The sequence below is a fragment of the Vigna unguiculata genome, chromosome 10, assembly GCF_037176805.1.
Source record: "Vigna unguiculata cultivar grain cowpea cultivar isolate G323 ecotype 2 chromosome 10, ASM3717680v1, whole genome shotgun sequence".
Classification (NCBI taxonomy): domain Eukaryota; kingdom Viridiplantae; phylum Streptophyta; class Magnoliopsida; order Fabales; family Fabaceae; genus Vigna; species Vigna unguiculata.
The window spans coordinates 25,217,100-25,244,186 of record NC_140801.1 but is presented as its reverse complement, the minus strand read 5'-3'; the positions used below and the strand labels follow the sequence as shown (position 1 = coordinate 25,244,186).

At 30.9% G+C, this 27,087-nt stretch overlaps 1 protein-coding gene across 1 annotated transcript; it reads left to right on the top strand.

Moving 5' to 3' along the window:
* The first annotated feature begins 24,274 nt into the window (after nt 1-24,274).
* LOC146882351 (uncharacterized) lies at nt 24,275-26,784 on the top strand. Its single transcript, XM_085667359.1, has 8 exons — nt 24,275-24,301; nt 24,403-24,505; nt 24,752-24,848; nt 24,949-25,067; nt 25,866-25,951; nt 26,155-26,334; nt 26,419-26,496; nt 26,569-26,784. The coding sequence occupies exons 1-8, from the start codon at nt 24,275-24,277 to the stop codon at nt 26,782-26,784; spliced, it is 906 nt and encodes a 301-aa protein (XP_085523485.1).
* Nucleotides 26,785-27,087: the final 303 nt, after the last annotated feature.

The window sequence follows — 27,087 nt, the reverse complement described above, 5'->3', positions numbered from 1 at the left end:
TTTTGTTTTTTACATTTTTTTATTCTATAAAAAACAGGTCAACTAAATAATGTAGGTTAAATAAATAATGAAATTATACAAATAATTAGGTTAAATATGTTTTTGGTTCCTTAACTTTTAGTAAAAATTAGATCTTTAATAATACGTGAATTTAGTCCTTTTAACCAAATTTTGATAATTTTATTTGACGTTTCAAAACCGTTCCTCAAATATCATTGCAGCGAGAATAAATCAAATAATATAAACAACTCAAATGCTATATAAAACATGTTTGAAACGTCAAATAAACTTAACAAAATTTGGTTAAAAGGACTAAATTCACGAATTTCTAAAGTTGGACACTTAAATTGGGCCAAAGTTTGGAATAAGGACTAATTCTAATTTTCACTGAAACTTTAGGGACATAAAATATATTTAACCCAAAATAATTTTACATTCAAATTACGACTATTCAAAACGTCGTATTGCATTTGAGTATAGTAAAAATAATGGCGCTTTTAGGTGTAAATTTTCGCATTAGAATTCTTTTAAAATAATCAAATTACGACAGTTTTAATTGTCATTATTTGCGCAACTAATACGGTAGTTTGAATTCTCATTATTTGCAAAGTGCATTAAATAGCGAGTGTAGAGTATATGGCGGTATTTAGACCTGCCATGTAAGACCCGGAAAAATTAAATAATAAATATATATTTATTTAATATAAATGCAGGTAGTGAGATCTTTATAGTAATAAATGAGAGGGAGGAAATCCCTAAGTTAATTAATGCGAAGAGTTAAGGCAATGAATAGTACTAGCTCAAGTGGTTGAGAGTACTTGATTATGTTAAGAGGAAGGAAAGTTGTGGGGTTGCAAGGGTGCCTCTTTGGTATGGGTTGTTGGGGGAGAGTTTGGAGAGTACTAAAACGTGAGAAAGGAGATTGTGTAGAGTTATATGCAAAGGCTGGGAGAGGACTTGAAGTTATAGCAATTTTGGATCAAGGAGCATGATAACGTTGTCGTGAAGTGATCAAATTACCACTACTTAACTATAACAACTTCATTATTGTCAAGTTAGTAGTCAACAAACTAGATAGGCTTAAGCTAACCCAAAGTCGTCTCCCAACGAACACGAAATTGTTTTTTAACAAATAAGTTCTTATAAAAACTATACAAAACAATTAGTCAAATAAAATAATAAAATTTGAAAGATAACGATAAAAAGATAAAATAAGATAAAAAAATAATAGTAAAGAAAAATAGGTTGATTCCACTGCTGTTTAAAAATACAATTCATTATTGGTTTCTTAAAGATTATTGTCATTGATTTCTTGTTTAAGACTTCAAATTAATCAATGTAACTTCTCGATTAATTTGTTGGCATCCTTATTTTCAACCAAAGTAACCTCTCAATCAAAAGCAAGAACTTTGTAGATTAATCTTAGTAAATTTAACCAAAGTAACTTCTCAATTAAATATTACTAATTCTAATCATGTCCATTCTTTTACCTCTTATATCTAGTAAAACACTAATTAACCGAAGTAACTTCTTGATTAATTCTAATATAAGTTTTTATCTTTAATCAAAGTAACTTCTCAACTATTGGTAAAAACTCATTCAATCATATGAAAGTTTCTAAATTTAACCAAAGTAACTTCTCAATTAAAATTTAAAAAACTCTTGGACTCATATCATTGTTATGTTATGTAGATTTAACATCGTACTAAATTGCTACAATGTAAAAATCATTACTTTTACTAAATTAAGAACCAAAAGACATAGATGAAAATAAATCATAAGAATCAAAAGAACAAACAAATTTATTCAAACCTCAGAATCCAATTAAGAAATTACAGTGGAACTAACCCTTGAAGCTTAGCCCTCATTGAATGCAAAAGCCCTCCATAGAATCCAAATTTGACCAGAATTTGCAATATTTGACCAACCTTTGAATAACTTTGACCAGACTTTGAGTGTGCAATTAGAGTTTGACACATGGCACTCTCCTTTTCTCTCACATCAGGCCACTTCTCTCTCCTCCCTTAGGTTTCTCACGCTGCCGCAATGGGTGGAGCGGTGGCACGTCCGTTCAGTGCTGATGTGTGAAGATGGCGTTGTGAGGTTGAATGAACTCGCGTTCTATGGTGCAAGGACGACGTGGACGCGTTGGTGGTGTATGAACAATGGTTTTGCTGGAGCTTCCTTGGTGGTTGTTTCGCGAAACTGGATTTGCGTTTTGGAGTGTTGCGCTCATTCTTCTTCTTCGGTGAAAGCATTGTGGGTGTTGCGTGCAGGTGCACGTTTCACGGTGAGTCATGCTTTGGTTCTTGCATTTTGCTCTGGTCCACTTCAGGTGCGATGGTGGCAGCGTCAAAGATGGTGCTGCCATTGCAAGTGCACGTTGCTACTTCGTTGTGCTGGTTCGCGTTTTCTGCAGGGACTCGTGGTGCTCGAAGGTCTGCGGCGCTGCAATGGAGGTTCTGGTTCGTTCTCGCTACTCGTGGTGGAGACGAAGCTGCAGATCCAGTGGCTACGGTGTGCAGCGCGGTGGTGCGAAGATGGTGGTCCGATGACATGGCTAACGGCATGGAGATGGGGGCTAGGGTTTGGGAGGTGAAGATGAGATGACTTTGCAATGTGCTATTGGCTCATATGTTTAGTGGTGGATATATGACATGTAGCAACATATGGACAAATTTAAAAATTGAGATTGTCACATGGAAGTATTTGAGTGCATCTAGTTTATGAGTGGAAAAAGACGTGTAAATAAACAAAAGTATGTAAGACCCGGAAAAAAAATATTTATTTAATAAATGCGAGGGCGAGAATCTCTAAGTTAAATAATGTAGAGAGAGAAGAGAATGAGTAGTATTAGCTCAAGTGGTTGAGGATACTTAATTATATGAAAAAACTTGGGTTGAAGTTTGGTATACGACATTATGGTGTTAATAAATTATTTAATTTGTTTTGTGTGGGGATAAGATCTCGTGACTTAATGTGTAATCACATGTGTGCATACATCATCATGAAATATGAATGGTTGTGTAATTGTTTGGTAATTAAGTTAGGGTAGGTTCGAACCTTGGCTAGCACAATTTAGCCTTGACTATTTTGCATTTTATTATTTTTTTTGGTTCTACAATGTTATGGAAAACCTATAAACCCTAGTAGCCGTCAGAGAAACCAAAGAGGCATGGAATAATCTGTTACACTACAATAAACTCACATGTTAAAGGGTTGTGTGGCTACCAAAAGAGAGTTTTAGAACCCTAAAAACAGAACTTAGGAGAGTGTTAGAAGGCTGGAAGGAGTGTCCAAGGGTGGAGATCAAACGGGAGATCAATTATGGTGTAAGGAAGGATTCTAAGAGTACTTTTGGAACCAAAATTCTAGGTTAGGGGAGCTGTCATTTATTGTGTTAATGATATTATATGCAATTGCGTTATATATATTGATGCATGAAAGTCTTCTCCTGAACCAAATTCTTGTATCGTTTAACTTCTTGATGTTTGTGTTGTATGTGATTTTAGAGAGAGTATGTGTGTGGTGGTGATTTTCGTTGTATTGAGTTCTCTTTGTGACCCAATATTGTTATGATTATCATAATTCTTCTTTCGGCTTTTGTGACCCAATCATTGCTATGATTATGATGATTTTTCTTTTTGGCTTGACGAAATGTTTAAAGTTTTTATTCTAAATACAACACACTTAATATTATTCTTATTATTCTTATTATTAATTTTATTTTATTCTACCATTATTATTATTATTATTATTATTATTATCCTTATTATTTATTATTATTATTATTATTTTATTTTACTATTATTATTATTATCAGTATTATTTTATTTTTATTATTTTATTATTACTATAATTATAATTATAATAATTATTATTACTATTATTTCTATTATTATTGTTGTTATTTTTATTTTTATTATTATTATTATTCTTATTTTATCTTACTTTTATTATTACAATTACTATCATTTTTATTTTTCTATTTTTATTTCTATTATTATTTTTATTATTATTTTGATTATTATTATTATTAATTTCATTTCATTTTATTTTATGATTATATTTATTAGTATTATTATTTTATTTTAATTTAAAATTATTTTATTATATTATTTTTATTATCATTGTTTTGATTTATTGAAGATTTTATTATTATTATTTTATTTTATTATTATTATTATTATTATTATTATTATTTTATTAATATTACTATTTTATTATTGTTATTGCTTCATTTTATTTTATTATTATTTTCATTTTCAGTATTATTTTTTTTAAATTTCGTTTTATTATTATTATTATTATAATAATAATAATAATTAGTATTTATATTATTATTATTTTTTGTATTACTATTTTTATTTTTATTATTATCATTGTTTTGTTTTATTGATGATTTTATTATCATTATTATTGTTTCAGTTTATCATTATTATTATTATTTTATTTTATTAACATTACTGTTTTATTATTATTTCATTTCATTTTATTATTATTTTCATTATTATTATATTTATTTTAAAATTTCGTTTTATTACTATTATTTTTATTATAATAATAATAATTATTATTATTATTTATATTATTGTTATTATTATTTTATTATTTTATTGTTATTTTTATTATTATTATTACTATTTTTATGTATATTATTTATATTATTATCATTATTATTATTTTTATTTTATTTTATTTTATAATTATCTTTATCTTTATTATTATTATTATTTTATTTTATTTATTTTACTATTATTTTATTATTATTTTTATTATTGTTATTGTTTTATTTTATTTATGATTTTATTATCATTATTATTTATTAGGCTTAATTACTCTGATCATACCCAGTTTGGTTCGAAAATTTCAAAATGGTACCCACTTTGAATTTTGTCTCAATTTAGTACCCAATTTTGATTATTGCATCAATGTTGTACCCCTCGTTAAATTATCACAAACGCCATTAAGAGTGAGGTGATGTGACATAGTATAACTGAAACGTGTCACAGTTTGTAATTTTACCATTGGCTTCCACTTGATTAAGCAATCACAGGTTATGGCCAGTGATCGTGTAACTCGTTACACGGGAGTAGTTGATGTTTCAAGTGGAGCTGATGATACATAGAGTATAAGTGAGGGCTAGCATGGGGATGATTTTAATTAAGCATGGTTTTCTCATACTTCCTTTATGAAGGATGTTTACCCTTTGGAACTTGTAATATTTCAGTTTAAATTGAGAATTTTGGAACTACGAGCGTTAATAAAGTTTTAAATTTACCACGTATTTGGGAAAAAGTTTTATTAATTGCATATTTATTATTACTTATTATTTTATTTTACTTAAATTAGTAATATCAGTCTAGGATGTTACATGCTACACGTGCAAAATATGACAGTCATAAGCGTCATTTTATACCACAAATTGTTGACATGTAAAGCCAAGGTGGTATGCTTCTTGAAGATTTGATGAATATTTAATGAAGCCCTTTTGAACTATCTTGAAGCCATTATCATTGGAATGAAGCCTACATTGATGAAGGAAAGGAGATTTGATGGTATTCATGTTGATCAAGGCTGGAACGTGTGCTCTCCACATAGTTACATCATTAAGAAAGTGTATTTGAATTTTGTAATTCATATTGTAGACCTTGTAGCATTAATTAGATGTATTTGTTCTTTGTTATGTTTTTTAATCTGTTGAATGGTTTTTCAACAAGTTAAAAGGTTGGCTGCAGTAGTCTTAAACTGCAACAAATTCATTCAGTTGATTTATTTTTTAATCGACTGATTTCACTTAAGTCAAGTGAAATCAACCGATTGATTTGGAAATCAACCCATTGAATTTCGTAACAGTTTGACTATAAGAGCTGTGATTTTGGAAAGAGATGTCTTCTGATCATTTTTTAGCGCAAAATTGTTTTGAAAACTCGTGGAAACTCTCTCCTTCGTGATCATACAATTTGCAATAGTTGAAGATTGATCTTGGATCAATTCTTGGAGCTTGTGCCTTGGTTTGAAGCTTGGAGAAAGTGGTTTGTGGTAGGTTGGGCTTCGCTACCACTGAGATTTGATCTTTCTCAAGCTTTGAATGTGTGCTTGGTCGTTTTCCAAGTCTGCAAGAGGGTTCTTGTTGTACTGGTGTAACTCTTGTGTGATTCAAGAGTCTTTTGTGTGGTTTTTGCATATTTTGAAAGTGTAAGGGTGAATACTTTGTAAATCTTTTGAAATAGTGCAAAGTCAAGCTCAGGTTACCTTGACAAACTGGATGTAGCTCAGGTTTGAGTGAACCAGTATAAAAATCTCGTGATCTCATCTCCTCTCTAACCTTTCTCTCTTGCATATTCATTTAAAGTTTAAAGAACTTGTGTTTTAATCATATTTTTCATGCTCTTGCATGTTTTCATGACATCTGCATCATTGAGCATGTTTGCATAATCATTTAGAACCTGTCTTGATCATTCTTGTGCATTGTTCCTGGTTTAAAACTCGAATTTGCATTTCTGCAATTTTTCGAATATTTCAGTTGATTGTTTTTCTATTTCAATCGGTTGATTATACCAGAACAAAATCTGTTTAGTAAAATCAATCGAGTAACTATTTTTGACCGATTGAAAGTATACAGTTCAATAGCTTTTGCATCCTAACTTAGTGATCTAATTGATTCAAGTAAAGGTAGTTTTTAGCTTTCAAAGATAGCCTAAATTTTTAACTAACCAATTCAACCCCCTTCTTGGCATTTTAACCATTTCAAAACTAACACAAATAACCGCCGTCTACTAGCTACCATAGCTTTTTCTTTTACTACCAGGGTATATGCTATGGTTATTTAAGAGAACCATAGCCTATACCCTGACTTCTAGGGTAAACGTTATGAACTTTTACTTGCCCCACCAGTCCCTTTTTCATCCTGTGTCATTGTTATTCGTTTTCTCCAACACTGCGAACAATTCTTCTCCATTTTCCTCCATTCTTCTTCGATTTTTAGCACCCATGTAAGTTTTGTTTCCTCTTCCTCTCATTTTTTTTTTGTTATGTTTCGATGTTCATTCAGAGTGATGCGATGAGGGTGTTCATTTCCTTGTAGGCTCATTCAGAGTTACGCGATTAGGGGGTTCAACATTTTTAATTGGCCTGCACATACCACTTTTACCTCCAGCCACTACGAACCCCTAAATAGGGTTTTCTCTTCATTTTCGCTTACTCAATTTCCTCCTCTCGAGTGTGTTCAGGTTTTTCTTCCTCGTCTCTCTTTGTTTTGTTTCTCATTTTTTCTCTCGTTGTCTAACGTTTATAGGTTCATGATGACCATATTTAAAGATCTTTATTGTTCTTCGTTCAAGTTGGTTTGAAGAATTTTCTTTATTGCCCTTATTCATCATTTTGTTATTTTATTGTTTGGTGTTTTTTCACAATCGTTCAAGCACTATGCATTCAAGCTCCACAAGCACTACGCTCCTAAGCTTTTCTCGTTCACAATATGTTAATTTTTGTTGCTAATGCTGAAGTTAATTTTTATAGGTTATTTAATGGAGTGGGGGAGTATAGGTCATTTCCTTATATATATATATATATATATATATATATATATATATATATATATATATATATATATATATATATATATATATATATATATATATATATATATATATATATATATATATATATATATATATATATATATATATATATATATATATATATTAAGAGTCATAAAATGACTTAAGTATTGATAATGATCCATTTTCATTTTTAGAAGTCATTAATGGTGATAATTTTGATAAGTGGTTAGATGCCATGAAAGATGAGCTTAAATCAATGGCACATGTGACTGCCATGTGATAGAAATAGAAATATTCTGTGATAGATCACAAGTGTTAGTGTATGTTAGTATGTTAGTGTACAACTGTTAGTTTCTATATACAATTGTCCACATGTGTAGCCCTCTATAAATACAATATTTAACCACACACTTAAAGAGTTGACATGTTAATAAAATCATTTTCATATGTTCACTTTATTCTCTCTCTTCTCTCTCTTCCATATATCTAAGATTCAGAATGGATAAATGTTCAGCATCTTCCATTCCAATATAAAAAGGAGACAAGTTTAGTCTAATGCAATTTCCAAAGAATGATTGGGAACAGAAACAAATGGAAGATATTCCTTATGCATCTGTTGTTGGGAGTTTGATGTATGCTCAAACATGTACAAGGTCAGATATTAGTTTTGCAGTTGCTATGCTTGGTAGATACGATAGTAGTCCAAGACTGAAGCATTAGAAAGCTGCAAAGAAAGTTTTAAGATACCTATAATAAACAAAGAATCACATGCTTAATTATAAAAAAGTTGATCAACTTAAGGTGATAGGTTATATAGATTCAGACTTTGTCAACTGTATGGATACAAAAAAGTCTTGGTTATATGTATATTTTCATGGAAAAGTGTGAAGCAGTCTGTCATTGTTGCCTCCACCATGGAAGCTAAATTTGTGGCATGCTTTGAGGCCACCATTCAGGCTAATTGGTTATAGAACTTTATTTTAGGACTTGGAGTAGTCGACAATATTTCCAAGCTGCTAAAAATTATAATAGTCTTCTTTTCTAAGAACGACAAATATTTCAAATGTGCTATGTAAGACCCGAGAAAATTAAATAAATAAATAAATATTTATTTAACAAATGTGAGTGCGGGAATCCCTAAGATAATTAATGCAGAGAGAAAGGACAATGAATAGTATTAGCTCAAGTGGTTTAGAGTACTTGGTTGTATAAGAAGACTCAGGTTCAAGTCTTATGTATGCCATTTGTGTGGTAATTTAATTCTTTTTATTATTTTGCATGTATGCTTGATCATAGAGCAAGAGTGGGTGGTGGTGTGTTTGAACCTGGTTTAAAGCAAAATCATAATATTTATTTTATTTTGGCCTTAGGGACGAATTTAGGAGGTGAAGAGCTAGAGGTAAGTTCCATTAATTTAATTTTATTATAATTAAAATTAGTTTAGGGCTAAAAAGGGGAAGTGAACCAACGTGGTAGTTGAGATAAAGGACAAGTTGGTGCAAAGAGGAACACTCAAGAAACCATTTTATCGAGAATTCTAGGTTAGGGGAAGCTAAACTTGTTTCTTTTCTCTTTTTGTGGTTTCATGCATGATTCTTGTTGTTTGGTTTGATGTATGAACACATCCAAGATGCTTGAATGTCTTTTGTTTTCTTTCCGTTCTTTTTTTTTTGTCTTTTGGTGTATGAACTAGATCGATGTTTTTCTCTGAGTATATTTTGTCTCAGGATTTTATGGGGATTGTAAAAGAAGAAAAGAATTGTTTTGGTTTAGGGATGGATGAAGAGTATAAGCGGAGGCTTTTTATATGTATTGGACTGAAACTTATTTGAATTATTTTCTAAAACTATCCAAAGGTTGCGAGATTGGTGATTATAAGCAGTTGTTTTATCATATGAAGTTGGTGTGATTCCATTAGCATAAATGTCTTGTTTTTTTTTTTCGTTTTGGTTTCGATATGCGGCATAACCAAAATTTTAGGTGAGAAAGAAAGTGGGTATTGTTTTTGTTATATTTGGATATTTGATAAATTTATAAAACACATATACCAAAGAAAAGAAAAATAGGCGAGGGTATATACTATTATATATATATATATATATATGTATATATATATATATACATATATATATACATATATATATATACATATATATATATATATACATATATATATATATATGTTTAATTATGCTTTTGGTCCCCATTTTGGAGTCAAAATCTCAAAATGGATCCCCTTTTTTGTTAAAACGTCTCAAGTTTACCCTTTCCGTTAAGTCTGGCTAGATGGTGTTAAATGGGGTGCCACATATAAATTTAAAATTTGAAAACAATTTTATGTAAAGTTGAATGTGAAACATAATTTTAAATAAACTTAGCTATGTTAAAAATATATAATAAAAATATCAATTTGAATAAAAATATCAAATTTAATAAAAATATTTATATAACATTTATATAAAATTAATTTTTTTTTTCAATTTGGAGAAGGACAAAATTGTTCATTTTTACAAAAATTGGGACTAAATTGAGACAAATTAAAATAAAGGGACCAAATTGAGACTAAGGAAATGACATCTGGCATAATACTAACACGTGTCACTGTCATTGCCACATCATTCTGTCACTGCCACGAGGTACGATGACAGCTTGACACGTGACAATTTTTTGATTTTTTAAAAAAATTCAAAAAACAAAAATTCAAAAAAAAAAAATTCAAAAAATCGAGGAACTGACACGTGACATTCCCTCTAACGGCTTCAACCTTGACTCAACGGAAAGGGCAAACTTAATACGTTTTAACAAAAAAGGGGACCCATTTGAGACTTTTAAAAATTTGGGTAGCATCTTGAGATTTTGACTCCAAAATGGAGACCAAAGACATAATTAAACCTATAATATAATATAATATAATATAATGATAGTCATAATATTATATAAAGGGTTAGATTTAAGTTTTAAGATAGGATGGTAGTGTGATATATTATATATTAACAATCCGTGAAAATCTAAGAAATAGAAGGTGCAATTATTTAAATATTCATTCTCAATTTTATATCAAGATAATATAATATTTTATCTTATACATGAATTTGGGAGTTTTAGTATACATTCTTGGAAAACTTTGAATTTATGCTTTGTGTAACACCCCATTTAAATAATAACTTTAATTTAAATGAAATGTCACACCGATAGAAATTTAGTGACAAGTCCTGGAGTATAAACGTTACTCCTTACAATATCCAAAAATGCTAGGAGAAACTAAGGCACACCATGATGCCAGATACAACCAAGAATCCAAGGACTTAACGAAAATTAATAGAATACTAAAGAGCAAAGCGTACATGGGCCATAGCCCTAAAGAAAAGCCCAAAAGCAGAAGTCAATCTAAAGGCTAAGCAGCGGAACCATCACCTCCCTGTTGACCACGAGTGTTCCTCGCATCTGCTCACATCAACAAGTTGATGATCATCGCAAAAGAGAGTACCACACAACAGAACACACAACAATAACAGAAGGGTAAGCTATAGCCAAAAGTGGTTTTTATCATGCAATCAGATATACTTTCTCAGTCAATTATGCATACATCACCCAAGCATGTTATGACCTTCCAAAACAATACACTAAGACTTGACTCGACTCATCCAGATACATATAACCTGGTCGGATTCAGCGGATGCTTGCACTTGTGGTGGATACCTCTACTCACCCCCGAGCTGCTCACCCCCGAGCTATGTGTTACAAGTGTTATAATGAATCAATTCCCTCACACAAGGTTAGCCCTTAATGAGTTTCAGGCCTCTTGTTACTCTCACCACAAGAGTTAGTCCGCTCTAAGTGAGACTAACTGACTCCTTAGAGTGTCAAGATGCAATCCTTACCTTGAATCCTTACCAAGTTATATAGATGGGGCACCACCATGGACACCCACTAACAGGGGCCATGGAATTACGTCCCGGCCACTAAAGCACGACCCTGAAATCCCACCTAGAGATTTCAAGGAATTACGCACTGATCACAAACCAATCATATTCAATCAATCAAGTAATGTTTACCATACACAATATCTCATGCCAACCTTTACAACCCATTCTCATTCATAACCAAATGTTGGATCCATACCAACTCATCTTTCCAAAGCAATGAATATATATTTGTATTTCATATCAATACCATGTCTCCTTGATACCAACCATCTCATTTAAATCACATGCCAAGTTCATACCAAACTGATCATCCACAATCCATGAATCAAATCACTCATGCATAATCATTTATCACATGCTTTTAATATAACAATTAGATTCAAGCCAGTAATAACCATTCAAGATCGGAGAAACAACCAAACTACAGCGATCTTGCGATAAAAACTTCTCTCACTACAGAGCTCTGATTCAAGATCGGACCAGTCAAAGTCATAAGCTACGTGTTAAGGATCAGCTGTTAAAATATCAGTTCGATCCAACGGTTAACGAAGTGGTAACTTTCATTTTACGAAAAATGTGCAGTGCTATCAACAACACAAATTCAGTGACCTTGCGATAAAAACTGCTCTCACTACAGAGCTCCGATTAAAGATCTGACCGGTGAAAGTCAAGAATTATTTGTTAAGGATCAGCTGTTAAAGTTTCAGCTCGATCCAACGGTTAACAAACTAGAAATCTTCATTTTACGAAAAGTGTGCAGTGTAGAAAAAGAGTAACGCCACATCAATCAAACATACTTGCACACCATACATTTTTATTCGACCAAAAACCTCATTCAAGCATGACAACCATACAACAAACCAAAAATCGGCAAAATAACTTTAAAAACATAAACCCTAGCTTCCCTTACCTGGAAAGAGCTACTAAGGGAGATTTTGGACACGAACAGAGATGCACCACAGTTCCTAAGGCAGTTCAGTGAGCTGAAGATGAAAACAGTGGAGCAAGGACATATTACTACGGTTATCCCTAGTGGAAAAACACAAGTTCAACTGGCAAACGAAGTGTATGGATAGGAACAACTTACGTGGAGTGAAACGTGCTTAAGCTTGCTTGACCAAGAGTTGGGACTAAACCCTAGCAGAGCTTCCCGTTGCGAAAAAGGGAGAGCTTGACGGCTGAGTTTTCTGTAAAGTGAGAGGAATGGATGGATTAGGACAGACTTAGGGTCTGTTTTTCCTTTGGGCCAGCCCTTAGGCCCAAAAGTTTGGGGCAGCTTTTAAAATAAAAGGCAGAAAATAAGGTGGGCCTTACACCTTGCGTATAGTATAAGTGGCAATGAATTTGGCTACTGTAATTGGCTGGAATGTATATAAATATACGTATTTATTATTAGAAATATTAAATAATATTATTATATTTTATTTTACCAAAGTTTGAGATGAAAGTAGAGACATTAAAATAAATGTCGCGGTTTTGGATGTTAATTGTAGTGTTTAATGTAATTGTGAAGTGATTATTTGAAATGTTGAAGTGGTTTTTGGCATGGTTTAAAATTTGTGAGAACACATGAGTATACACGATGGATGTATATGATGGGTGATAGTAAAATTTTGAGTCACGTTGAAATGTGTAGACATGTAAATTGGTGATCTAAATATGTGCCTATGATGTGTGATATGCAGTAACTTGAGACGAAACACAAAAAAATAAGTAGTTGTCATGCTACTGGTGTGGCGCCTAGTGGTGTAGATTGACCCGCCAGGCGATAGGCCACAATGAGAACTTTGGGGTAAAACCCGAGAGCTGGCTCTTGGCGAAGTAAAGGGTTCCACCAAGCGGTTGTTCGTAAAATTAGGCCTAGACCAAAATCTAGTGGGGTGGCGCTTGGCGGCACCAAGAGTCCCCGCAGGCGGTACAAAACCAAGTTTTGCCTGGCAACGCTGGAGATGCGCTAGGAGATGATGTGCGTAGTGCGAGGTTGCATTGGAGGATTTTAAACCACTTTGGATGAAAGCCTTGAGATGATGACTTGTTTGGGGCCCTTTACGAGTTGTAGTTTGTACTGAAGGTAACACGTGACCACTCAAGGTTGTTGCCTGGTGGTTGTGGAAGTCCAGGTTATATTTATATTATTTAAATAAGTAATATCCGGCTAAGATGTTAGATGCTTAGCATAAGGAGTTGAAATACTTTGTCGTTAAAGAAAAAGTTCAAAAACGTAGAGTGTCAATAGAACATATTAGCACAGATCTTATGATTGTTGACCCTTTGACAAAAAGGTTACCGCCCAAATTGTATGTTGGTCATGTAAAGAATATGGGCATTATGTCTACTAATGAATGTTAAATGTTAAATGTTAAATGTTAAATGTTAAATGTTAATGTTATTAATGTTTATGTGACACTCTAAGCTCTTTAATGTATAAGTTTATGAAATTTGTGTTTTCTTCTTTATGTTTATGCATGCAAATTATGATGAAGAAAACAAATTATGTTGTGATATTGTTATTGAAAAATGACAATATGTTTGAACCCATTATGGATTTCTCATCCTAAAGTCGTATTAAGGAGAAAGGGATGATACAATACTATATAGAAGGGATCATGTAAGTGAATGAAGTGTGACTGCCATGACTCTTATTATTTTTATATCTTTAATTGTGAATAATGATGGAACCAATTTATGTAAGGTCCTTTAATGTGCATTATGTTTATGTATTAAATCATATAATATTATGACATCATATGAGTCAAGTGGGAGAATGTTAGAATTAATTGACAAATTAATTGTATTATGTGACTCATTTGACATATTATGATGAGTCCAATCGTGCTTTAATAAAATATAAGGACCTATTGGTTATTATAGAAAATCATAATAAAATAAAATAAAATAAAGATAAAATAAAGCCCAACCCAACTTGATGAATGTTAGCTTATAAAAGGGTATTAGGGTTCTGTCTCCAACCACAAGATTCTTTCATAGTAAGCCATCAAGTAAGAGAGTGTGAAAGGAGAAAGTAAGGCAAAGAGATAGATTGGGAAAAAGAGATTGAAAAATGCATTCTCATTGGATCTCTCATGGATCAAGATTAGTATCCTATTATGATATATGTATGTGAATATGTGAGACTCATAACTCTTAAAATCCTAAAGTAGTTTTCTACAATGAATTATTATTAGATGAAAAACTACAAAAGAAAGATAATTTACATGAAAACTCAGTTTATGATCTTTAATTGTAGGTTATAGATATGGTGCATACGTAAGAGTATCGGCTGATCCGAAAGATAGTTTGGGAAAACACAAATAAAAAAATCCAAAAACGATAATTGTGGCAAGTTCAAAACAAGGTAAAGGTATTTAACCTTGCTTTGATACCAATTCAAAACCTAAAGCGAAAAAATAAAAAAAGGACTAACCCCTATCATTGGCATTGTTACAAGAATAATTTAATGCGCTTTTGTTCACTCTCATAAATAGAGATGGCAAATAAATCCGTCCCCGTTTTGACGGGTAATCCCCGCATTGACTGGGTATGGGTACGGGTATGGGAAATTCCCGAATTTTTCAATTAGGTATGGGGATGAGTATGGTGATGTACATATCCCCGCCATAATACCCGTCCCTGCCATATCTTCGTCTCCGTTTAAATTATTAAAATATTCATAATTAATTAAATAACCATATATATATATATATTCTATTTTTTTCTATTTTTTATTTCTTCTAATTATTTGGTTTGTCATTAAACTCATTCGCATCTCCAATATATTTTTCATCTTATCATATCCTTTATGTAATTATGTTAAAATGATGTATGTGAATTAAAAAAAAATTATGTCTCACATTTGAATATTTTTATAATTTTTTAATAGGTTTATTTATGCCTTTGGTCCCAATTTTGGAGTCAAAATCTCAAAATGGTACCCAAATTTTTAAAAGTCTCAAGTTGGTCCCCTTTTTTGTTAAAACGTCTCACGTTTGCCCTTTCCGTTAAGTCAAGGTTGACGCCGTTAGAGGGAGTGCCACGTGTCAGTTCCTCGATTTTTTGAATTTTTTATTTTTTATTTTTTTGAATTTATTTATTTATTTTTTTTAATTTTTTTTTAAAAAATCAAAAAAATTGCCACGTGTCTAGATGTCATTGTGCCACGTGGCGGTGACTAAGTGACGTGACAGTGACAGTGACACGTGTCAGTATTACCCCAAGTGTCATTTCCTTAGTCTCAATTTGGTCCCTTTATTTTAATTTGTCTCAATTTAGTCCCAATTTTTGTAAAAATAAGCAATTTTGTCCCTCTTCAAATTGAAACAAAAATTAATTTTATATAAATGTTATACAAATATTTTTATTCAAATTAATATTTTTATTATATATTTTTAACATAACTAAGTTTATTTAAAATTATGTTTCACATTCAACTTTACTTCAAATTGCTTTCAAATTTTAAATTTATATGTGTTTTATTGTTACATGAACTAGTTAATTTATGAATTTTTTCTATTAACATTATTTTCTATTAACAACTTTTAAACCATTTTAAATAAAGTTCAATGTAAATCCATGCTTTAAAAAATTTGGTTAGAAGTAGTATAAATTTCTTATATAAATTAAACTTAGGTCACACTTACATAATCTCCATTTAATAAATTTCTCTAAAAACAAAACCATCAATTGATATTTAGCCTACAATGTTGACTGCTTCAACTTACTTTTATAATATTTTAACACAATTCTTTTAAATTTAAATTAGAACTATAGTATAAGCATTACATACAATTTATTTGTATATATACAACTAAAATTTGCAATAAAACAAATATTTCTCTTTATTATTGATTTACAACAAACAATCTACATTGTCATATAAAATTACTTTTAACTTATTTCTCTTTTGCTCCTAATCTTTTTCTCTTAAACAGATAAGTTTGTTTGTTGTCTTACTCCCAAAAGGGTGAGGATCACATTTCATATTTGTGCAACAAGAGATAATGGTTTGCATAAAAATTAAAATCATTTTGTTCTTTTCAATCATCAAAACTATTTATCGGATTGAAATTCTACATCTACAATTTGTTTTCGTCGAGGGGTCAAGAAAGCAAAAACGAAAATAGGGGGAAAAGGTTGAATCTTTGGGCATAATAAAACTGACCCACTACTTGTCAGCCTCTATAGAAGACCCGATCGAGCTCAAGGTGGAAGAAAGAGGGGTCAATGTACCATGATGTTAGGGGGGTAACGGCTTCCTCTATGGGAGCTAAGATACCCATAATTCACCTTTTAAAGTTCAATTTCTAATTTGGTAACAACTTTTAAACCATTTTAAATAAAGTTCAATGTAAAATATTAATTAAATGAACTTAATTTGGTTAAAAATATTTACTTGAAATATCAATTTTGGTGGAAATATTTGTGTACATTTATATAAAAATTAAATTTGATTTCAATTTGGAGAGGGACAAAATTGCTAATTTTTACAAAAATTGGGACTAAATTGAGACAAATTAAAATAAAGGGACCAAATTGAGACTAAGGAAATGACACCTGGCGTAATACTGACACGTGTCACTGTCACTGCCACATCACTTTGTCACTGCCACGTGGCACGATGACAGCTTGACACGTGGCAATTTTTTGATTTTTTTAAAAAAATTCAAAAAAAAATTAAAAATAAAAAAAATTCAAAAAAAATAATAAAAAAATTCAAAAAATCGAGGAACTGACACGTGGCATTCCCTCTAATGGCGTCAACCTTGACTTAACGGAAAGGGCAAACGTGAGACGTTTGAACAAAAAAGGGGACCAACTTGAGACTTTTAAAAATTTGGGTCCTATTTTGAGATTTTGACTCTAAAATGGGGACCAAAGGCATAATTAAACCAATAACAATGGGTATGGTGATGTACATATCCCACCATAATACCCGTCCCTGCCATATCTTCGTCTCCGTTTAAATTATTAAAATATTCATAATTAATTAAATAACCATATATATATATATATATATATATTCTATTTTTTCCTATTTTTTATTTCTTCTAATTATTTGGTTTGTCATGAAACTCATTCTCATCTCCAATATATTTTTCATCTTATCATAACCTTTATGTAATTATGTTAAAATGATGTATGTGAATTAAAAAAAAATTATGTCTCACATTTGAATATTTTTATTATTTTTTAATATTGTTATTTATTGTATATTTTCCTTTCACATGAGAATGTTTAATACCCTCAATTTAAGGGTTTAATAACATAATTTCATTTACTAGGTAATATATAAAAATTCTTTACTTATTATTATTAATTTTTGTTTCATTTGAAGAACTTTTGTTTTGCTAAAACAATTTTCGTTATTTTTTCAACCATTGAGTATATATGTTGATATTTGAAAAGTTTTGATAGATCTCTAAGGTATTTTTGATCTTATCATACCCTTAATTATACATTTGTTCTCATTTCTATGATTTCTTTCGATAGTCTCTCAAATTGTTTCTAAAACACACATTTGTTAAGTTTTTAATATTTTTATTTGTTGTTTATTTTCATTATGTACAATATTATTTCGATATATTTATATCTAATTATTTTTTATTTTCTAACTCATTATCAATTATACTGTAATATTTCACTATAATTGTATAAATAACTTTTATTTACTATAATATAAAAATTTAATGTAATTGTCATGAATATTTTTTTATCACCATCCAACGTACATTGAAGTTCAAAAGATACTAGATCTATGTCAAAATTTTATTATTTGTTCTTTGCGTCAATTTGATCAAGTGATGTATTATAACTTTTATTAGTGTATAAAAAAGAGATTCATTAGAATTTTAAAAATTGAAGTAAGCAAACATTTAAAATATATTTTAATTTGAATATTTGATTTGGTTTTATATTTTTTAAAAATATTTTTAAATTGTATCAACTAGGTTTCATTAATGTTTGGAGTTTGCAAATTTAATAAATGTTATGATTGTGATGAAATTTTATTTGGCATTCTAATATAAAATGTAAACAATTATAATTTATTTCAAAGTATTTGATATTGAAGAAACAATCATGCTCCTATATTTGATAATATTTTTTTTTTTTTACCGTAATTTTTTATTATTTTATAAAAAATAATTAAAATTAATATTGAAGTATTAAGAAAACGGGTACGGGTATGGGTACGAGAGTATACCACTTATCCGGTGGGGATAGGACAAAAGTTTGCTACCCGTTGGGTTCAAGGATGGAGATTAATTTTTTCTACGGGAATGAGTATGGGATAGCGAAACTCGTCTACGTCCCGCCCCGTTGCCATCCTTACTCATGAACTCTCTTATGGTATAATCTATTGTAGGAGAGAGCAGATTTGATGACCCAAAGTACATGGCACATGTGAAATTTATAGAGCTTTGACCATCACATAGTGATTTTCGTAATAAATTGTTGCCTTGCAAATTTTGTGGGATTACGATATCAAATTTGATGCATTAATCCTAAAAATTGATTGACTAAATGAACAATATTTATGAAAATAATTAATTTAATGTGAATATCTCATATTATCCTATATATTTAAAATTGTCAATAATTACATTTTTTTCATGTGTAAAAAAATAGTCGTTTAAAAGTCCAATCATATAAATGCTTACAACAACAAAATTAATTTAATCTAATATATACATTTTAAGAAAATAAAGTAAAATTTTTTAAACATTAAGTAAATTAAAAAAATATAAGAAAGTTTTAGAAAATAAATTAAAATTTGTTAAACACGGGTTAAGAAAAAAAATATATGAAAAAAATTATTATTTTTATATAAAAGATATCACTCAAAAATAACATCGTTATAAATATATAAATATATGATATCTCGATTAAATGGAGACATCTTATGTTAATTAATAATAATATGTTTCTTAATTATAGTTATTATAAAAGTCAAAAACATTTAGTAAGAATAATTGTTGAGGTGTCATCCTATTCAAATATGATATGGTCAAATAACAATGGTTAAAATACCTTTTTGTTCTCAATTTTTGTCAAGTTTTTTTAAATAAGTCCTAATTTTGGTTTTGTGTTCAAATAGGTCCTAATTTTCGTCAATTTTGTTCAATTGGGTCCTTTTTTGCTAATATCGTTTAAATCATTAACGGCCATGAATAGTGACTGCCACGTGTCACTTCGTGGTTTTTTTCGAATTTTTTTTATTTTTTATTTTTATTTTTTTTTAAATGTACATGTGTCAACCAAGTAGCATGCCACGTGTCACTTGGTGGTTTTTTTGAATTTTTTTGACTTTTTCTTATTCTTTTTTAAATTTTTATAAATGTCCACGTGTCGACCCAATAGCATGCCACGTGTCAAAGTCAATGTTATATATTCAATTTGGTCCATATATTTGTTATTTTTGTTCAATTAGGTCCCAATTTTTGTTAACATTAACCCATTTGGTCCCTATCGAAGATATGACCAAATTTAGTTTTTATATCAAAGTTATAATGATGTGAATTTTAATATATTATATAAAAATATTTAATAAAAAATGTGAATTTTAATATAAAAATTAAATTTGGTTTTAATTTGGAGAGGGGCCAAATTGGTTAATGTTAACAAAAATTGGGACTTAATTGAACAAAAATAACAAATATAGGGACCAAATTGGATATAGAACGTTGACTTTGACACCTGACACGCTACTGGGTTGACACGTGGATAATTATAAAAATTTTAAAAAACCATTTTAAAAAAATTTTAAAAAAGTTCAAAAAAGTTCAAAAAACAACGAAGTGACACGTGACACGCTATTGGGTTGACACATGTACATTTAAAAAAAATTAAATAAATTAAATAAAAATTAAAGAAAATTAAAATTAAAATTAAAAAAAAAATCAAAAAAACCAAATTTTAGAGGTAAGAAAACTTGGGGTTAAAGATACATCAAATTTGCGTTTTAGCAAGGATTCGAGGTAAGGGGAGTTGTTTCTGAGTGTCTTTAATCGTAATCATTATATTGTGCCTTGTATGATCATAATTGCATTAAACCCTATGTTTGTTTGCGTTGTTTCTGCACAATTATGGGTTCTGCCCAGAAATCGCTTGGCGGGCATGCATATGCCGCCAGGCGGCACAATAGTTTTTTTCCCTGTTTTGAGTTTCAGTGATGAACTACCTGGCGGCGCGATGGAACCGCTAAGCGATGTGCGATGTCCTAACACCGTTTTATTGCCATTTTGGGTATTTCTTCATGTGATGGACTTCTAATAAAATTATATATCTGTGAAGTTGCAAAATACCATGATGATTCCACTGTTTGTGTAATTTTGCATTACTACTGAAAATGAAGTTGAGATGAATGGTGATGCGAACCAAGGAATTTATTGTATGTTGGGTTTGGGTCTATATTGATGTAGGTGGTAATGCTATGGTGAGTAAGGCATAGTAAGATTGGGAATTGAATTGATAAATTGTGAGAGGTTTATTGCGTTCTGGTAAATCTGGGGTTCGATCGAATTTTGAGAAAGTCAGATTTCATGTGAGTGTTGAAAACGCAAGTTTCTAGTGAGGTGCTGATATGCCGCCTGACGGCTTCTTGCTGGCTATCAGGCGATGACATGGGGGCAGACCCAGTTTGGGTGCTGTGTTGTGGGTTGCTACGAGAGAGAGAGTCTTAGTGATTGGAAATATATTGGACAATGATGTGAAATTGGGAAGAATGAGAATAGTATGCTCAAGTTGTAATAAATCAAAATGTTGCAATATAAAGGGTAAGAAGTTATGATCATATTAGTTGTATGTGGTAGATAATTTGGGTCTAGAACCTAAACAGAATGATGGATAGTAGTAATTGGGGCTGTAGAGGCTGGGAAGGTATGATTTACTTAAATTATGGATTGGGAACCTTGGGAGATGTTAATGTAGTAGATTAAGGAATTCATAGGAATGGTGGAATTTAAATGGAAGGTAAGTGATGGGAAATCGTTAGAATTGTTGTGGAGCAGAAGTAACAAGCTGCTGATTGCAAGGCATTGTGTTGGGGTCTAGCCATGAGCTTGATTGAGAGATTATGAAATCTTGAAATATTTGGTAAGGGTATAGGCATTGTTTAAGGGACTTGTCAATTGTGAGTAATAGATACCAGAACCATATGGGAGCTGTGAATTATCAAGAAGGAAACATTAAGTTGATGAGTGAATTCTGGACTACTGGGATGGCTGTGGTACTAAGCCAAGTTGTGTTGGGTGCTAAAAACTAGTGGAACATCGCTACTGTGATGGCGCCTGACGGCTTGAACATGTGTGCCAAGCGATAGGACTAGCGTCAGAGGTCCTTGCATCGCGTAGCGCCTGGCGGCAAGGTATGTTCCGCCAGGCGGTGACTGAAAAACAGTGGGGCTGGGAAGGCACTGGCGTCTGGCGGTGGGAAGGTATCGCCAGGCAATTTGGACCGATTTCGCCTGGCAGCGTGTAGGCTGCGCCAGACGATAATGTTTCTGTCCATGGTTTGTTTGTGTGTTATTTTAAGCAATGATGCTACACTTGGGTCGGGAGATGTTGTGCCATGAACGGGTAGGTTCATGGATGGTGGATAACATTTGATGGTATGAGCGGGGAGGTTCATATTCAGTTACTCTCCTGTGGGGATACGAGCGAGGTAGGTTCGTATGTTCCGTGCTCACGCTTGAGAGATGCCACGTGCGGGGAGGTACGGGGTTGGTGGATCACATGTGTTGGACTACGGGCGGGTAGGTCCGTAGAGCAGGACTACGAGCGGGGAGGTTCGTAGAGCAGGACTACAAGCGGGAAGGTTCGTAGAGGCAGGACCACGAGCGGGCAGGTTCGTGTGAGCATCATATTCCCGAGTCCAAGGCTAACCATTTTGTGTAATTTTAAGACTGTGAAGTCTTTGGGTTAAGGTATTGGAAAAAAAACTAAGTAGATTGAATAAGATGGGTGTATGACTAATCTTGCATATTTTATATATGTTATTTTTATTTTCTCAGCCCAACATCTCTATTTGTGTATGACGACGATCGTGTGATTCGTTATACGGGAGCAGATGTTGATACACATGATGTTAAGGACGCTCAGGTGACAGAGTGAGGATTAGCTTGGGGATTAGAGCTAGGAGATTTTCATATATATTTTATTATGTTTTCGTTTATGAATAAGAATTTTGGAACTTGTAACACTTTTGTTATTTATGTTATAAGTTTTGGTGCATGTTTTCATATTTTAAATTTTTCCCGCGTTTGGGAATAATAATATTGCAACTTTTGATATTCAATATTTTCTTTTATTATTTATTTAAGTAATATTCCTTAGGGTTGTTACACTATCATTTGCTTTCGGACTGCACTTACGTTACATCAAACTGTACTATCATTTGTCATTGCTACCCAACAATAACATTGATTGTCATATTTAATTTAATTTTACTATAATTACATCAAACTCTACATATGTCAAAAAAAGTAAATATCACTTCTTCATATATCTTTTTTGTATAACTTTTTTTGTAACGATAAAAAGCAACATACGTTTACTAAATACAATCTTAATAGGTATTATTTTTGTACAATCTCTATAATTTATGTTAGAAATATAATATGTTTATTAAATCTAAAAAAATATTTTTTAATTAATTGTTTCTTAATGTGATTTATTTCAAAAAAAATTTGTTATTTGTATGTTTTTAAAATTTTAAATTGATGTACCTTTCCAAGATTTCTAACCTTATGTTTCTTTTATTTTATGTAGGTTTTCCCATATCTTCTTTTTCTCTTTTGACATGCAGATAGTTGGACTCCTCAATTAACTAAAAGGGTAAAAAATGTACATGACAACATCAGGTCACTTCTTTCCTTTTTCTTTTTTCTATTCTCTTCACACTTTCCTTTTCTTCAAAAGTTCAAACCAGATCTTTATTTCCTTTTTCATCTTACGTTACAACATTTATGTTAGTGTTTGGAAACGTTTTTCAATTTATTTCTTATTTGATATAAAAAAAGCTACATGACTCCATCATGTCAGTTCTTTCGTTTTTCTTCTTTTGTTCTCTTCATACTTTCCTTTACATCTTTCTTTTTTGTTCTCTGTTCTCTTCGTAATTTCCTTTTCTTCAAATGTTCAAACCACATCTTTATTTGAAATCAGATCTTTATTTCCTTTTTCATATTATTTTTCAACCTTTTGCAACATTTAAAGGTCGTGTAGGTTTTATTTTTCTTCTGCTCTCTGCCATTTTTCCTTTTCTTCCACAAGATTGATCCATGTGAAAAAGAGCTTTTGGTTTCTTCTGTGGTCTTCATATGTTTGATAGTCACTTTTCCCAATTTTTACTCAATTTGGGAAACCAAAACCAGAGTATGTGTATGGTTTTAGTTTAAATGAATCTTTAGGCATGTGAAAAAAGTGCTTTTGCTTTCTTCTGTGTTGTTCATATGTTTGACAATCGCTTTTCTCAATTTTTACTAAATTTGTGAAACCAAAACCAGAGCATACGTATGGTGTTATTTTTTATGTATAATCTCCAAATTTAAATTCAAATTAAAATCAGAACATTCTTATGTTTTCATGTTCTGTACAAATACATCTCTCCACACCTTCGTTCTTTCACTATTGTCTAATTTTCCTCATTCCTTACACCGTGTCTATTTTGCAAAAACACACCCACTCATTACAAGAACTAAACCTGGAGAAGGAAAGTTGGAATATCGTTGCAAGAGTGGTAAGGTTATGGTTTGTTGAAGATTACACAAAAGGAAAATCTCCATTTTCTATGGAGATTGTTCTTCAAGACAAAGAGGTACCACCTAATACTATAAACACCCGTTATTTTCTTACTTTTCCTAATTGTTTTAGTTACAATATGATATTATTATGTGATTTATGAAACTGTTTGTACAGGGTGTCCTAATCCATGCATCTGTTAGACGCACACTGATATACAAATTTCAAGCTGAAATCAAAGAGGATAAGGTTTACACCATTCAATCTTTTAGTGTTTCATGTAATGGTGGTTCTTAAAGAACTACAAATCACAACTATAAGATCAACTTCCAATTTGGAACCAAGGTCAATTTGGTTGAATGTACCTTAGTTTCGAAAACTAGAACTACATACACCCCTTTTTCAACCATCAAAGCTCCTGGTTTTGACACAGATTACTTAGTTAGTAAGTATATTATTTTCTTTTTCTTTTTGCGTTTAACTTTTGATTAATGTTGTTTTTTGTTATTGTTTCCTTTTTCTGTAGACGTCATTGGAATGTTTACTGGTATTGGAACAAAGAGAGAGCTAGAGAAAGGTGGTAAGAAGACCAAGATGAATGTCAACCTTATTGAAGCTAATGGGTAAGAGGATTGTTCTTCTTTTTTATTGATTTCATTTGTTTGTCTCTTATATGATGTTTAACATGAGTCTTATCTAACAAATTTGTACATCATGCAATAGTTTGCGACTGGAGTGTACTTTATTTGGTCAATATGTTGATATGTTAAATGCATTTCTTGCCTCTGGAGAGGATCAACATGTCATTGCTTTACATTATTGCAAAGTGAAGACCTTCCAAGGTAAGTAACTTTGATCGATTATTACAGTTGTAGTAATTTTTTAAAATGTTTTTGACATATTGATATAGTTTGTAGATAAAGTTTCTATTCAAAACTATATGAACTATACGAAGATAATTTTTAACTATGATGGTGAAGATGCAACGAAGTTGAAAAAAATGTAAGTACATTTTACATGCTATTTATCTTTCTTTATAGATATATATATATATATATATATATATATATATATATATATATATATATATATATATATATATATATATATATTTTATTTGTTTTGTAGGATGTGGGATAGTACTGAATCTCCTTCTCAACCTCTTACCCAACTATGTCAGTCTTCAAAAGTTAGCTTAGACGAATATTTCATTAAGCTGCTTCCTAGAAGCTCAATTGAAGGTCTCAAAGATTTTAAATAGGTTCAATTCTTTTTCTCTATCTTGCAGTTAAATTTTTTGGGTTGAATACCGTGCATTTTTTTATTCATAGTGTTGCATTATTTATGTTGTAGGAAAGTACTTTTGTAGTCAAGGCTACTATCAAACATATTCTAGATCATGATGATTGGTGGTACACAACATGTATCTGCAACAAAGCGGTCTATCCTGATTCCAAAATGTTTTTTTTTTTGTGAAAAGTGTAACAAACATGTCATTAAGGTTACACCTAGGTAATATTATTAATCTCCAGAATTCTGATTTTATTAATATACAAATATCAATAAATGAACAATGTTCATAATTTCTTTAATGTTTATTTTTAGGTATAAACTTAGACTTTGTGTAATTGATGCTACAGATTCTACAACTTTTGTTGTATTTGATCGTGATGCAAGTGCAATGTTGAAGAAATCATGCTCTGATATTTTTGACTTACAAGACAAGGTAAAGTTTCATATGTACTCAATTATGCTTATATTCTTGACATTTAACTTAAATGTTTTTTATCATTTTCAAAGAAATTCTTAATCAATATTTTCCTATTCTATATCCTGGACTTCTTTTCCAATTATTTAAATCATGATGGTTATCTACACCAATGCTTTTTCATTAAGTTACATCATTTATATTTCTACTTCTTTTAATAGAACACTGTTGTTGGAAACTTGCCTAAAGAGTTTGAAGTCCTAATTGATAAGACCTATATGTTCAAAGTTGAGTGCAAGAATGATTATAATAGCAAATTTGATCAATCATTCAAAGTTAAAAAAGTGTGCATGGATGAAAAAGTCATTGAAAGCTTTACTGATGTTGAAGTTAAGTCTTTGGTAAGATTTGATTTGTTTCTTTTTACGTCTTATCATATATGTATTTTTAATTGTAATCTTATTGTAATTGAAAATCTTTTTTAGGATCTATACTCTGCAAATGAAGAAGAAAGCAAAGTAAACCAGCTAACAAATGAGATCTCATCTGATACCATTGTAGAGGTATGTGAGGATTAGAACTTTACTTTTTTTGTAAAGCTTTGTATATGCTAACTTTTTGAAGTTTATTTTTAGGATTTGCTGATCAAATTCACTGAAGAATCAAATGATGTTGAGAATCTAAGTGATCATTTGAACACTATAGGATCAAGCCATGTTTCTACAAAGGAAGCGTTGATCAATAAAGCAGTAATTGATGTTGAAATTGATGAGTTAACCCGGAAAGAATCATCTCATCTGGACAATCTTAGCTTTGAGTTGGCTACCCAAGCACTTGTCCCGACACTTTAAAGATAAAATCGATCTATGGTTCAAGAAAATAAGAAGATCCCAGTGAAGATGTTGAAGAAGAACATCAAGATTGAAAAGTGATTTCTGTTATTTCAAACTCAAAATTGTAATAGACTTTATTTGGGGTTTAATGTTGGTTATGTTATTTTTTTTGGAAAACATTTGCTGCTTTAAACTACATGTACTCATGACCAATATGTTTTGTTGTTCTTATGTTGTTATTTTGAAAACATTGACTTGAACTTTCTATTTATTTAATTATGAACTATATTAATTATTGCTCAATTTTGAAAACATTTGCTA